Raw genomic sequence first — 16022 nt, forward strand, 5'->3', positions numbered from 1 at the left:
CACAGTAATAACATTTGCTTTACTGTTTTCAGTCTGTTTTTTTTATGAGTTGCAACAAGGTTGAGAGATACAGGGATTGTAAAAACTAACCCAGCTAACATGCTCCTAGCATAGCTAACATGTAGCGTGCTACAAGCAAGCTCTAGGCGATGTCCGACTTCCCACCCTACTCCCTACTCGAGTCTCTATGGATTTTAAAAGCTATTGGGACACCATGGTCACTACTTTGTTTTTGTTTTTAATCGGTGAATATGACATCATCGATTTCACAAAGTTATAATCTATTAGATATGAGAGTTTTGCAACAATCATTTATGAATCCACTGTCTTCTGAAGAGGAAAACGTTGATATTTTATTTAAAAATGAAATTAAATACATTTTTGGGGCAAAAATTGTTCAGAAGCAATGCATTGTGGTCTATCTTCACCGATCTAGTGAGCACTGATGCACACTGGTTTTTCGCAGAGACTTCTGGGAAATTTCAAGGGCACTGGATTTTAGAATCGCAGAGTCGGGCATCACTACAAAATGGCGAACGCACCATATAGTGCACTATGTAGGGGTTAGGTTACACAGAGTTACTGTGATTGCAGCTAACAAAGGTATAAAACATGTTAAAAAACACTTTTTTCATTGGAGTGGGTCTTCAGAGAAATCTGTAAATAATATGCTATAGTTAATTAATAAGTAATAATAAACAATTATATTGTTTATTGCATTAAATCTTATTTTCTAGGGTTTGCAACACTTCATTCGCCTCCATTTAACCCAAACTTTGTTTTGTGTTCTGTTCTTGAATCTGTTATAAAAAATAAATGTATTCAATTCAAAAGTTAATGTTGCATTAAAAGATAAACGAATACCTAAATAATGACTTTTCATTATAAACCAATAAATAATGAGGTCAGTAATGACGGTACATCCATCACCTGACTTTAGTGATGACCTGACAGTTTCTGATAAAATAAAATGTGACAGACAGGTAGTGAAGGACAGTAATCTGATTACTGCAGATATAACTCAAACTGACGGATAAATAAAACAAATACTGAAAGATGTTTTAAAATGAAGAAAATATAAAAGATGATTATAAATAAAACATTAAGGATCCAAATGCCTTTGACGCAAAATAAATGCATCCACATTGACAAACATTTGATTTAAATGAAAAAATGGATTCCTAATGTGTGAATATTTCCAGATGATTTTTGATCAAACAATAACCCCCATCCCTTTTTTTTTTTATTTGTCTCCCAACATGAATGGCTTATTGAAGCTAAATTAAAGGTGCTTGCTCTTTTTTCCCACCAGCATTCCGGTGGAAAACTTTGAGGACCACAGCGCTCCTCCTTCTCCGGATGAGAAGGACTCTGGCTTCTTCATGCTTCGGAAGGATAGCGAGAGGCGAGCGACGCTGCACCGCATCATGACTGAGGACCAGGACAAAGTAGTGGCGAACCTGATGGAGGCGCTAGGGCAGGTCAGGGAGGGGGCTTCTCTTCCAGCCTCCGAGCTGATGGCAGGAGCAGCTTCCCTCATCATTCCTTCTCTCCTCTGCAGGGCTGTGAGGAGCTGAAGCTGAAACCTCAGCACGTCTCCACCCTGGTGTCCAGTTTGGCTGACTTTGTTCGCATGGCGGACCGGAAGATTATCGCTAACACCCTGTCCGTGCTGAAGCTGGACCTGGACTTCGACAGCGCCGCCATCAGTCAGCTGCAAGTGGCACTCTTCAGCTTCCAAGATGCTGTAAGTTTGCCAACAGAGACTTTTAGTCAAACACCTCAAAACCCGTCGCATCACAACAAATTAGGAGAAACGCCAGGGTTGCATCGCTGCTATGCAGCCTGGTCACATAACTTCCTGTCTGTCTAACATCCCCAAAAGCCTCCTGAAAGAGGAGATCCTCTACGCCTCCACCGCCTCACAAGTGCAGCAGAAAGCGGAGGCTTTCATGTTCATGTTACATAATCCTAGATGTCATCTCTGGCGCCTCCTTTTGGCCGTCTGTGAGCTCAGAGTGGAGGAACATGTCAGGTAAACTGCAGAAACGGATGCTTCTCAACGTCCACGTCTGTGTTCAGGTGAACAAAGTGCTGAGAAACCACAACATCAAGCCTCACTGGATGTTCGCTCTCGACAACATCATCCGCAAGGCGGTGCAGACGGCCATCACCATCCTGGTGCCAGGTATGTCTGATGAGTCGAGCAGAAAAACCTTCAGTCCAGCAAACTATCTCTTCACTTTTTACAGTATTTCAGAGCTTCAATCCTTTATTCAGTCATGAATGGGGGAAAATGCTGCGAATCTGCTTTTTGCCTACTAAAGTTCTTTTTATTTGAGCTAATCAGTTATATATAAATATATATATATATATATATTTTTTTTTTTTAAATTATTTTTTATTATTATTATATATATATTGTTGGACAAGGGGATTAATATTCCTGCAGATGATAATTAATCAGGATACGAGGACTTCAAAGATTTAACTAACCAGGTTGCGTCAAAATAAAAGCACTCCTAACAAAAACCTTCTAGCCCATGAAAACCAAAGATGTTACCTAAATAACACACCATCTTTGATCTCCCGTAACTCTCCAACCCACGTGAATCAGCTGATTCTGACGTGGAGAGAAGTGTTTTTTGTATGAAAGCCGCTTTTCTCGATTTACGTTGATCGCGTAAAAGGATAAAGAGTTATGGGAGGCTGAAGTTCTTTGTTTTTTGCTTAAATGATAGCATCAGTAAAACAATTAACTAAAGAGGAGTACTTTGATTCGGGCAAACGCAAAAGTGAAGTTAAATTCGTAAAATTCCATGTGAATTTGTCGTGCCTCCACTGTCCAAAAAGGTCAGACCAAAGAGTGAAGATGGATTTGATTTGATTTGATTTGATTTGATTTGATTTGAAATGGTTTATTTCAAGCAATCAAATAACAATAATACACAAAACAATGCAATCATCAGTTATACATTCATTAAAGATGTATCAAACTTAGGATAATTAGACATAATAATAAATATTGCTTGAAAGGGAGTGGAAGGAAGCGAATTTATATAATCCCACCCCTGTTCTACCGTAAACCATTATATTACATGATTTATCATTATCCGGTTCATAACTTTTATCAGACAGAATTAAGAATCCTGAAGTATCAATAAAGCACATGACAAAGATCAAATACTTAAATTATTATGTAAAAATAACAATATCAGAAATCAGCATGGCAAATGCAGATCAGTTATCTAAAATATTTGCAGATTATGTTAATTATAAAGGTCATGTATGTGATTAAAAAATAATTCAATAAAATAGACGTAACACTGTTTCAAAAATCTTCATAGCAAAAATTGATCAAGTATCAAGAGTTATAATATGTGCAAAATTATGTTACATTAGGAAAAATCATGAATCTAATTAGGAGTTAGGAGGAATTCCTTTAGGAAAATGTATTTCAGACTGAAGTGTGCTGCACCAGAGTACCAGGGCAGCTCAAGCACCACGCTGAAATGCTCCGGCGTTTTCCTGTGCCGGCCGCCCACTCACATGACCATCTGTGCTCAGAGCTGCGGCCTCACTTCAGCCTGGCGTCAGAGAGCGACCACGCCGATCAGGATGACCTCGATGACGATGTAGAGCCGGGCAGAAACTCCACCCACCAGAGCCGGGCGCCTGCTGTCGCCGCCCGCGATGACACGGTGGCGACGTCGGGCGTCAGCACGCTCAGCTCCACGGTCTCCCACGAATCCCACAATGCACAGCGCTCTGTGAGCATGGAGCTGGGCCGGATGAAGCTGGAGACTAACAGGTAGGCCAGAGCACCGCCTCTCGCATCCATCTCACTGGCGTCATTCTCAAGCTCCTCCCCCCTGATGAATCCAGGCTGCTGGAAGAGCTTCTGGAGAAGGAGAGAGAGTATCAGGCTATCCTGCAGCAAGTGCTGGAGGAGCGAGAGGAGGAGATCAGACTAATGAGACTGAGATCTGCGCCTGCAGGTCAGCACCTTTTACTAAACACTTCCTGTCCCTTTTTCTCTGTGCACCAAAAGGTTTTGTCCATAACCTTCAAAACAGGTGTTGCAAATTTTCCTGTGATCTTTTTTTGGGATTAAAAGAAACGAATGAAGCAGCTGTGATGATGAACTTTTAGTTGAAGGGAAATTCAGTGATTCAGTTATAGACCCCCTCCAAAGAAAATTGTGTTTTTGGTGCTTTTAGCATGTTCTTGTTGCATTTTTACAGACAATTAAGCTCTTAACTGTGTTTATTTTATTTAAATCTTTGTGAATCAGGAGGAGAGGAAAAAATACGGATGGAAAAAGCTTACTCTATTTGTGACGTAGAAAATATGCTGGGCGGGTCACAAACTTCCTGCATCCACTTGCAGACTATTACATCCATGAACAACTTTGTTTTCCTCGTCTGAGCTGGAATCTGGATCTAAACTGTACTGCTGGCTCTAATATTGCTCGCCATATTTCCAGTAACAGTAAAGTTAGCTTGGGAATGTTAGGGGCTGTAAGCTAGCAGTAGAGCATGTAAATAGATGGGAAGTGGGGGTGGGCTTACTAACAGTCGTAACACTAACAGTCCACAACTCAGAGATGAATTTGTACTGAACTCCAGCCACTCTCCAGAAACTTAGTTCTAAAAAATGATACAGGATTCTTGACTTTGGCTAAAAATAACATAATCACATTAATTAAATAAGGGTTAATAGCCGACGAAGCATGCATTATCACTTTTTAACGCACGCCGTGGAAGCCTTCGCATCGGACTGTTGCTTCCGCGAAGTGCGTTAAAAAGTTATAATGCACACTCTGAGGGCCATTAACCCGCTTATACCATTATCACTTACTAACAGTGATGAAAGTCTTCCGGGAATTCCCGGAAATCCGAGTTTTTGAGCAAACCGAACGTACTTTCCGGGAAATAAAGACCTGATCTCTACGGACAAATCGCTTTCCGGATTAAAAAATGGTCTGAAATCAGCTAATTTTAGCTTTATTTTCTATATTTCTCCGCAGATCGCTTCCTCTATGGTCGTGGCCATCTCTCGTCTTCCCGGCCTAATTGACCAATGACGGGACGTTTTAGTTGCTTTCGGATGCGTCGACGGGTCTGATTGGCTCTGTCTGCACCACGTGGTTAGCGTGACTCGCTTCCCTAGAGACCAAAACTGGCGGACCCACGCTAAACTTTCACAAACACATCTGAAGAGTTTGCGATCAAATTTGTGTTAAAATAATGGCAGGCATCGTCATTATTGAGCGTGGTCACGACCTCAGTTGTGAGAAGACGATAAAAAACAAATTGAAGTGGTCTTGGCTGGAAAAAAAAGATTTTTAAGGTAGTGTAGGTCAAATACTTTTTTGTGTAAAATAATCTCAAAACCACATTTTGAAATAATTTCAATTTTAGTTTTGAGTTTCAGTTTTTATTTTGAATACATTTCTTTATCTAATTTATTTGTATTTCCTAATTACCATGATTTAGTTCAGTATAGTTGACATTAATTATAAGTATTTGATGGTTTGGACCCGCACTCCCTTAAAAAATAATGTTTACAATGTTTAGTTTAGTTTGTATGTTTGTTTTGATATTTCCCAGATTACTTAGTATTGGTGTTAAAGAATTGATGTATTATGTTATAGAATTATAGTTTAAAGCAGATCCCATATTTTGATGTAATTATAGTTTGAGAAAACAGTGCAAGTGGATGTTGTACATCAGTCATTTCTAAAGCAGAAATAATGTATAAATAACTGAGGTATTTTCATAGAATATCATAGTTACTGGTGTTCTTTTTGCCATTTGGGGCTTTGATGTTACTATATTTTAGCAATTGTATGTTTTGCAGCTTTAAGGAAAAGCGTAGATTGTAGGATTGTGTTACTTTGAGCAATTTTCCAAATTCTTTTTTAGGACCAGCAAGTCCTTAATGGAGAGTCAAACTAGGGGTTTGAATGACAAATCATGATGCTCCAATTAGTCTTAGTTTCTTGATAAAGAAGTGAATAACTAGTTGCCAGAATGCACCAGAATGCATCTAAGACCACGTATTTTTCCAAAATTTCGCTCTGTGCCCGCCATATCGCTCAAAGAAAAGTTCAGGGATTTTTTCCTTGCCTGACTTTCATCACTGTACTAAAGAAATAAATAGCAACCAGTATTTAGTCCTTAATTTTTGTTTTGTTTTCCAATTTGGATCACTTTTCTCACAAAAAGCGAACCGCACCACGTGACAAATAGTCTGCGTCGCGCCACACCACCGCTGCAGTCAAGATTCGGCGATATATATATGTGCTGATCTTTCCAAGAGGTTGAATAAAGCATCAGTTCAGAGAAAAAGTTCTGCTCTTACCGCTTGTTTTTATCCAAATGATGAAGCAAAAGCTTGTTTTAAAGAAGCCAGCGGAGTGATACAAAACATTTAGGCTAGGTGACCGGAACTTCTTTTTTCACCGTTCGGTTATCCTGTGGTATATCACTTTTTAATGCACACCCAGCAGCCAATCAGAATCGAGTATTCACCCGGACTGTGGAAAAAACGACCAATAAGTCACCTGAAGTGAAATGATGGAATAGAGCTTAATGTCTGAAGGACTAAAACATGACTGACGTATAGAAGTATTTCTAAAGTTAGACATTTAGACATTAAAATACTGGCATTTTGAAATGACTTTCTATCATTGGAAATCATTCATATTATTCTAATTTTTTTTTTTTACTTCCAAAATATGACTTTAAAAAGCTCTTTATCATCTAAAAAACCAGACATGAAAAAAAGGGTGTTTTTATTTTCTAACCCAGAAAAACATAACTGTTAATAGTGATTATCTTCATAAAGGTTTGGGTAAACATTGTCTTAAACACTGTGAACAATCAAAAGTTTAGACTGAAAAGTTCACGGTTTTTGGTATTAGCTTGAGGAAAAGTGAACATAGGGAAATGGTGGAGATTTCCAGGTCAAACATTTCATCAGGGCTTAGTTAAAAACTGTGGGTGAGTGAAGCCAAATGTATCCAAACAAAAACCGTGGCAAGATGGCCACTAAAACAACCGTTTTGTGTTCACCTTTGATTTCAAAAAATGAACAAGAAGCCAAATAAAAGTCGATAGAGTTCGGTTGTCATGGACATGAAATCCGGTCTGAATATGTCTTTAAGTTTGTTTAACCCCCGATGCCTGGTCCATATGCAAACTGAGCTTTAAAGGGTTAAAGGTGAACATTAAAGTAAATTGGAATGAAAAAAAACTGAATTCCTTCACCAATAAAAAACATTAAAGAGAGATAATTCCGGAACCGTTTAACCCCAGAGATGTCGCCGTGTCCCCTTAATAACTAGTTTTTTGAATAAACATAACTTAACGTATGGTATAGCGCTCCCCCCCCCGTGTGAACATTTGATGAAAAGCTCATTGCGCTGACCGAGTCTCCTTATCCACTTCTGTCAGGAACCACAGTGGACGTCCAGCAGGAGCTCAGGAGTCAGCGCGCCGACAGTCGCGAAGACCCGGAGCTGAGCAGCTGGCTGAGGCTCTGCGGCCTGGAGCAGGACGCCATAGACGCGGTGAGGCCCTGCCGCAGCGCGCAACACCTTCCTTTGGGTTTGAACTAAGCAGAATCAACTCCTGCAATTTATCCAGATACTGAACGAGGAGTTTACGCTGAACAACATGCTCTACGATGTAACGAGGGACGATCTGAAGAGCCTCAACCTGAGGTAACACACCCACTTTTTTATGTTTTTAGTCTCACTTCTGCATCCAGACTCAAACACAGAAAAATGCAGAAGAGAAGCTGCAAGAGTTGTTTCATAACACTTTATGCTGCGGTGTTTTTCCAATTTGTAAACTGATTTCATGAGTTCAGATTGAAAATATCTGTCATTTATTTAAAGAAAAACTCTAAAACTCTAAAACAGAATCACCAAAGAACAGTAATAATTTAGAGTTTGTCGCCACCCAGTGGTCAGTCAGCAGCAAATGCTGTGCTAGGAAATGTTATAGTGAACAAATACGTCTGTTGGAGCAGTTTTCTTTTTAAATGGCACAATTTTTGAGAAAAATGTCAGTTTAAAAAAAAGTGCTCATTTGTCATGAAATATCATCGATTTCATCCGGTATATAAACCCCCAAAAAAAGGTCTTGCAGCAAGGAAAATATTTCATCTGCAATTAATCAGCATTTGTAACAGATAACTTCTAGGCTATCCTTGTCTGCACAAAATGTGAAAAACAAAATGTTTTTGGTATACTTCTGGGAAAAAAATCAGCAAGAATGTCAACAACAAAAAACTAAACTGTAACTATGTGTATTTCTGATATTACCTTGTCAAAGTTGTAGATCAACTTGCCTCTGCAACACCACCCCCTAGTGGTTGATCAGTAAACTACAGATTCCTAGTTAACCCTTCACAGCATGACTTTTTGACAGCTTCAACACTATTCTGACATTTTAACGCCTTACTAACGTAAAGTGTTGCATAGCGGGGGCAAAGCTGCTTTTCTCTGTTTCAGAATCAGCTAAAGTTACGTTTATTGTGTAAACAGTTGAAGAGTTACGGTAGAATGTCAACACTAGAGCTGAAGCTCCAGTGATAGTAATCTGAAAATAACAGAGGAAAAGAGGAAAAGAATGCAGTGAAACGAGTTAAAAGATTAAAACTAAAATCTCGTGCATTCTTATGTTTTCTTTCGTTTTTTGCATATATTTCCCCCTAGTGGATATTTAAGATAAGATGAGATAAACTTTATTCATCCCACAATGGGGAAATTATTTTATCTCAAGCAGCAAAAATAGACATTCAGAAGTACAAACAGAAAATAACTTAATAAAAATATGCAGCAGAATCAACTGTAGAAGGATAAAAAAACAACGACAACAACAGTTTACAAAATAAATAGAATGAATGAAAAAACAAAACACCTGTGGGACCGTAGTGTTTCACTGTAACACGGTGTTGGACAGTCTGATGGCTGTGGGGAGGAATGACCTGCAGTAGCTCCTTCTTGCACGTTGGATGCAACAGTCTGGTGCTGAAGAAGGTGGTCAGCGCCTCCACAGTTTGGTGCAGGGGGTGGGAGGGGGTATCCATGATGGATGTTAGCTTAGCTAACATGTTAGCTTAGCTAACATCCTCTTGTCCCCCACCTCCTCCATGGACTCCAGTGTGCAGCCCAGGACAGAGCCGGCCTTCTTAACCAGTTTGTTAAGCCTCCTCCTGTCTCTGTCTGCACTGCCCCCCGCCCAGCACACAACTCCATAAAGGACCACTGAGGCCACCACAGTGTCGTAAAAGGTCCTCAGCAGCTGTCTGCACACGCCAAACGACCTCAGTCTCCTCAGCAGGTGAAGGCGACTCTGGCCCCTCCTGTACAGAGCATCCGTGTTGTTGGACCAGTCAAGTCTGTTGTTCAGGTGAACACCCAGATATTTAAATGTGTCCACGACCTCAATGTCTGAACCCTGGATGTCCACCAGTGACTGTGGTGGCGAGGACCTCCTGAAGTCCAGGATCAGCTCCTTTGTCTTGCTGGTGTTAAGCAGCAGGTGGTTATTTTCACACCAGCCAACAGAGTCAGAGATGACCCCCCTGAAACGCAGCCCACAATGGCACTGTCCTCTGAGAACTTCTGCAGATGACCGTGGTGGGAGACGTATTTAAAGTCTGATGTGTACAGGGTGAACAGGAATGGGGAGAGCACAGTCCCTTGAGGTGCCCCCGTGCTGCAGACCACCACATCAGACACACAGTCATGCAGCCTCACAAACTGTGGTCTGTCTGTGAGGTAGTTGATGGTCCAAGCAGCCAGATGTTGGTCACACCTGCAACTTCCAGCTTCCTCCTCAGCAGTGATGGCTGGATGGTGTTAAAGGCACTGGAGGAATCAAAAAACATGACTCTCACAGTGCTCCCAGGGGTCTCCAGGTGAGACAGGGCCCGATGCTGCAGGTAGATGATGGCGTCATCCACCCCGATGCCTGGTCGATATGCAAACTGCAGCAGGTCCAGTGCTGAGCTCACCTGAGTGCGGAGATGGCTGAGGATGATCCTCTCCATGGCCTTCATTCATTTTGATGTGTATGTGCTAAACAAGGATATTTTCATCATCTGCCTCTTCTTAAAAATGCTAAATAAAAACATTCGTGTGCTAAAAAGTCAAAGACAAACTAATTTTATGCTGTTTCCACTAAATAAACAACTAAATGCAACATAAAGTTGTGATTTTTCATTCTTATTCTTATTTACACTTTTTGGTTATAAATAAAGCTTTCTTTTGATCAGATCTGTAATATGGTGCTGTCAATAAAGTTTTATGTCCCGCGTGAACCTGCTTTGTCTGCAGAGGAGGAGTCCTGTGTAAACTCTGGAAGGCCATCAGCGACCACAGACAGAAACCAGCCTGATGCCTTAAATGGAAAAAGCCCGCAGAGACGCCGACGTCCCAGCATTCCCTCCTTACCTCAGTATTTATAGGAGCCAGAGTTTGGGTTTTTAGCACAAAATGACCTTTTCTGCAGTGAATTGATGAATCTCGATCCCTTTGAAAAACAAAAGGATGACTAAGAAGTGCCACTCGCTCAAATTCAACACGAAAGCTTTAGTTACAGGTGTGCCTAAAATGCCATTTGATAGAAACAGGAAATAATAAACTCCTAAAAAATAGTCTGAAAGTAGAAATCTGTTTCTGTCTTTACCAAATGTGATGTTTACAGAAATACTGATCATTTTCTAAAGAAAAAAAAAAGCCTGAGATACAAAAAAAACTACACTTGACTTTGAGCTTTTTATGACAGAATATTATCACTACTTTATTTAAATGTTTATAGTTTAACTATTGAATTTTGTCTGCGCATGGCCTCCGCAAACTGAAACTTATTTAAATTTCTTTTGGGTTTATTTTTTTTTCACATTTTCTCTGACAAATAAATCAAAAAGTTTTATTTCTAATATTTGCTGTAAATATTGTGATATAAGAATCTATGTGAATAAAATATGTCATATATAGAGGGCACTGCGGGCTTAGAGCATAGACGACATGCGGACCAAGTTTGTTTATTTTTAGTGCCGCATATGATAGAAAATATCACCCTAAATGATTTAACATCCTCTGTTTTTATTGTTTATTCGGCCAACAAGAATAAAAAAAAAACATTTTCACACAAATTACCTTTTTTAATCATGTCAAAAATGTGGGGATGTAATTATTAACATTGTGTTTGTTTGTTTTGTATCCTAAAAATTGATTTGTGTGTTAAAATAAAAAAGACTAATCTTAACGATGTGAAAGAAAATGTCTCCACGTTTCTGTTCACCTCATAGATCTTTAGATCCTTCAGAAGTGAGGTGGATCCATTTCCTCTGATCCATTGTGAAAGCTGATCTGAACTCTGGTACGGATGAAACTCATGAACCCGGGTTTATTTGGGGCCGGTTTGCACACATTCTTCCATCGGTTTGAATCCTTTATTCCAGAGGAATTTAGGACCCTGAACTTTATTGATTTGTATGGCGCCTTTTATTTTGGTTAAAAACACAAAGCGCTTAACATAAAAGCAGAGAAAATAGTCATAAAATATGAAAATGATTTAAAACAGAAAACACAGGACAATGGCACACAGATGGGACCCCACCCCCACCCACCCAGTTCCCCCAGTAGAACCCTGAACAAAAACGAAGAACTGCAGCTTAAAGAAAAGGTCTGCCTCTCAAATCTTCACTCCCCTTAAATGTCCTTAAATAGAGTTACTTTCTAAATTCAAGCTGCAAAAACCAAATCTGCAAAGTCTTTATCTTTTATGGCTGTAAACTCCTCACTACATACTTCTGCACTTTTCTCACATGAACATTTTCCTGCTTTTCTCTGTCGTTTAACTTCTCAAAGTTCAAACCCTCATAGAAAAATAAGTCCAGTAATATAGAATGAAAACAAAGATCTGATCACGATTTTATACCGACTTCAAACTAAAGGTTTAGCTAAAAGTTTGCACAACTTAACAGGTCAATTATAACTGAGTTTGTGGCTTTCTGTTCACAAACAGATTTCTCCTTTTTTCACTTTTTCTGAGTCGTAGAAACTATATTCAATAATTGTGCTGGTTTGACTTTCTCAGATTAATCCTTATTTTTTTAATTCAAATAATTATGTAGCTAATGCGTTAGCAAACATTTCCAGACGTGTTCAACCCTTTCTCACGATTCCAGTGTGTAATAATATCACAAATTGTTGCAAACAATTGACGCTATCAACATTATCTATGAACAAATGTGTTTTTATTTTCCCCAGACTTGCATAAACCGTTAAACATTTTAGCACATCTTTGGGTAAAAGATGTCCAAAAGTACTTCCAGATGTAGTTGTAGGAGTTTTCAGAGTCTGACGTTGGGCTGGTTGGCTCACAGTATCAGGAACATCACCTCTTTGCTTCTTCCGGACGTCTGACAAAAGATCCTCATGGTGTCAGTGTAGTTCTCCCACTCAGGTGAATATGCTCAATAAGTGTTTAGCTATGCACAAATACATGTTTAGGAAGTCTTTAAAGACCAAGAAAGCAACTTTCCAGAGTTGTAACCCACAACCATCTCTAGGGTTAACAGAGAACGGTCTGAAAAAGAGAAAATATCCACTGAGCAGCAATTCTGTGGGTGGAAATGCCTTGTTGATGCCAGAGGTCAGAGGAGAATAACCAGACTGGTTCCAGCTGATAGAAGGACAACAGGAACTCAAAGAACCACTGGTTCCAACTACGGTCTGTAGAAGAACACACAACACGTCCAACCTTGATGCAGATGGACTACAGCAGCAGAAGATCACACCGGGTGTCACACCTGTCAGCTAAGAACAGGAAGTGTGTGAAGATGATGTGTTTAAATGGTTTTATTATCAGTCACTTTGAACTCAGATGGTGAATAATATCTAATAAACAATAAACCACTTTCTTCAACAGATACGCCCGGAGAATTCAAATTAAAAAAAAGGCTTCCGGTACTTCAATTTTTACGTTTTCCAGAACTCACCGCTCCCTCTATTTTTCAAATAAAGAGAAGTCAAACAAAGTCAAAAGATTTTTTCTATTTTCAAAAAAGCTGAGCACAACATAGAAAAGGCTTTTTAAAAGCAAGTTTTTTCCAAAGAAAAAAACCTTTTTTTTAACGTAACTAAACTTGACTAAATCTTGTCCTTCCTTCTTTTCCTCACTCTCAATGGAGTCAACTCCAGCCTGCTCACAGTCCTCCTCCAGAGCTGCCATGTCCTCTCCGTCCCTTCTCCACAGTGAAGGAAGGCACGCTCGGCGGACATAAAGTCAAATGTTCAGCCGAGCCCAGGCCTCTGCAGCAGCAGTGGTGTTGCTCAGCATGCACACCGCCCTCTGGATCTTGGTCATGTCTCCACCAGCAGCTACAGCAAATTTAGAATCCAAACCCCCCAATTGGGCAGTTGGCCATTCTGGCAACACTTACGTTTGGCAAGGTAGCTGACGCATTGCATGATGGGATTTGTGGTTATTTGTAGTGAAGGTCAACAAACACATTGGACCTGTTGTAAGAACTAGCAGCTCAAGGAATTGTGGGATACCAATCCCTTTGCCTGTCTGGGTGGATTGGGGTTAAAGTGTGGGTTTATGTCTGTGTTTTGTTGTCTGGCCGTTTCATTCTGCTTTGCTCTCAGTTATTTCATTTATTGTTATGTGTATTTCTTTCTGCACCATGACTGAGAGAGACGGAGAGGATGATTACCCCCCCCCCCCCCCCCCCCCATCTATAATGTGGTGATAAATTTATCGTTATTATAGGGATTTTGTGGGGATGGGAGCCGGTTTAGCTCGTGCTGGTTTGCGGCGCCTTCCGTCCGTAAAACCAGGGTTCGACTCCGGGCTGCTCCCTGTTCCCTTCTCTACCTCTGTGCCGGTCCCAAGCCCGGTTGCTTTGAGAGGGTTGCGTCAGGAAGGGCATCCGGCGTAAAACATTGCCAAATTTACCATGCGGCTCGTTCGCTGTGGCGACCCCTGATGGGAAAAGCCGAAAGAGAAACAACATAGGGATTTTGTGGGTCAGTTCTTTTCAAGAAACCATGCATTAAACTGACTTATTTGGTTCATTTTATGTTTATTAACCTTAAAGAAGCAAACTTAGAGTTTATTTATAATCAATGAAATAATCAATGAGAGGATAGATGGGCTGGATCAGAATAAGAATAAGAGCTGGATCAGAATAAGTGAAAATCACATTTAATACCAATAATTGAGTTGAAATTATTTTGGATTTGATTTCATTTGATTAAAGTGTCATGCCAATGTGCCCAGCTCGCACGGGCTTTATGACACTGAAAGACAAAATACAGAAAAAAAAATATAGAAACATGGCCATCACAAAAATACAATAACCCACCTTGTCAGAGTCTAACAGAATACAAAGTGTCCATTCTTTTTGTCTGTGCCTTTGACATAAAATTTGCCAAACAACAATAGCAGTACGTCACGTTTCCCTGCATGCCTTCGAATGTAAAGTGACTGAATGCTAAAGTAAATAAAATACAAGTCCTGAATATTATTATTCCTATTCGACCCTAGACTACAATATTAGCTGTCTGTCTGTCAACCGACCAGCCAGTTGCCCAAATGCCAGCCTCCATCAAAGAGCTCTCCGGCGGCGCTAGTAGTAGCCTAGCAGGAGCTATCGTATGACAAAGCAGCCTAGTTATCATAAATCTTTTGATATTTTTCTTATATTAATTGAGACAGTAATAAAGTGATCATTTTGTTTTTCATGTTCCTTTTTTCAACGAATATGGGTCACAGAGACACGGAAGTTACCGCTGAAAGCGGCTTTTGGCGGCGTACAGAGAGCATATCTGCCTGTATGACTTATGACGTGAATAATTATTGCGTTCGAACGAAATAATTATTGCGTTCGAACGAGTTAATCATTTCGAGGGAACGGTATAGTATTTCGAGGAAACGCAATAGTATCTTGTGGGAACGGAATAGTATTTCGTACGAACGAGATATTAATCTGAGGGAACAAGATATTAATCTATGTGAATAAGATATATTTTAATATCGTAATGTCAGGACACGGGCTCCGTAGTTCTGTCTTCCCTGCAATGTAATGAGACACACACAGACAGAAATGTGAAGGTATCTGCTGTAAATACAAATATTGCTCACAAACGTGTTTATGAATGACTTAATGATGTGAATAATTATTTTGTTCGCACAAATTAATTAATGCGCTGGAACGGAATAGTATTTTGTGGTAACAAGATAATATTTCGTTCACACAACTTAATTATTGTGAGATCTTAATTATTTTAGCCATGTCAGGTCACGGGCTCCGTCCAACCCACTAATATATCCGGTAATAATCTGTCAAAGACTTTATTAGCTGCAGCTTACTATGGAAGCGATTCTGTTGGATAATCAAAACTAAAAGTCAAAACCAGAAATGCTTTTTCATTCTTCAAAATAAAGCTGCATTTTTTGACTCAAAATTCAAATAAATAAGCAATTCTTCAAAACGCTTTTTCTTTTTCTTCCTCAACACTGCTTATTTTGTCACTTAATTAAAATGATAATGAAAATGGTACTTGACATTTCATTTCCAAAATGTTCTCTGGTAAATGTGTAGCACAATTGATTTAGAAATGTCTAATTTGACAATTAAAATGGATTAACAGAAATGCTTTTTAATTTTTAAAATGTAACTGCATCAAATGACTCAAAATTAAAATGAAAAAGCAATCTTTCAAAATGCTTTTTCATTTTTCTTATTAGCCATCGCTTATTCTGTGACATAATTAAAGTGAAAATGCAAAGAGGGGATTGCATTTGTGTTTTCAAATTCACCACGCAAAATGTGTAGCAAAACTCAATACCAGTCAGCATTTGCAGGGGGAGGCGGGGCGATGATGTCAGTGCTCACTGTTCTGCGCTCTTCGCCCTCCCGGCAGTGTTGTCAGATTGGACGGTTTTGGTTCTAAATTTGCGGGTAAAAATGGCTTAGGGGAGTAGACA

General features: G+C 39.6%; 1 protein-coding gene across 3 annotated transcripts in view; it reads left to right on the plus strand.

The window, feature by feature from the left end:
• map3k5 (mitogen-activated protein kinase kinase kinase 5) overlaps positions 1–11303 on the plus strand; it is a 100748-nt gene extending 89445 nt beyond the window's left edge. For 2 of the 3 annotated variants that reach the window (XM_078942572.1, XM_078942571.1), the window contains 9 exons: positions 1313–1481; positions 1562–1747; positions 2083–2188; positions 3568–3811; positions 3886–3998; positions 7461–7576; positions 7653–7729; positions 9259–9425; positions 10355–11303. In XM_078942572.1, coding sequence (XP_078798698.1) covers positions 1313–1481; positions 1562–1747; positions 2083–2188; positions 3568–3811; positions 3886–3998; positions 7461–7576; positions 7653–7729; positions 9259–9425; positions 10355–10485 — 1309 coding nt within the window. In that variant the 3' untranslated portion in view covers positions 10486–11303. The remainder of the gene's footprint in view (positions 1–1312; positions 1482–1561; positions 1748–2082; positions 2189–3567; positions 3812–3885; positions 3999–7460; positions 7577–7652; positions 7730–9258; positions 9426–10354) is intronic. The other variant, XM_023952698.2, reaches the window with a different exon arrangement.
• The last annotated feature ends 4719 nt before the right edge of the window (positions 11304–16022 follow it).

The sequence above is a fragment of the Oryzias latipes genome, chromosome 24, assembly GCF_053564925.1.
Source record: "Oryzias latipes strain Hd-rR chromosome 24, Olatipes_Hd-rR_3.1".
In the NCBI taxonomy this organism is placed as follows: Eukaryota; Metazoa; Chordata; class Actinopteri; order Beloniformes; family Adrianichthyidae; genus Oryzias; species Oryzias latipes.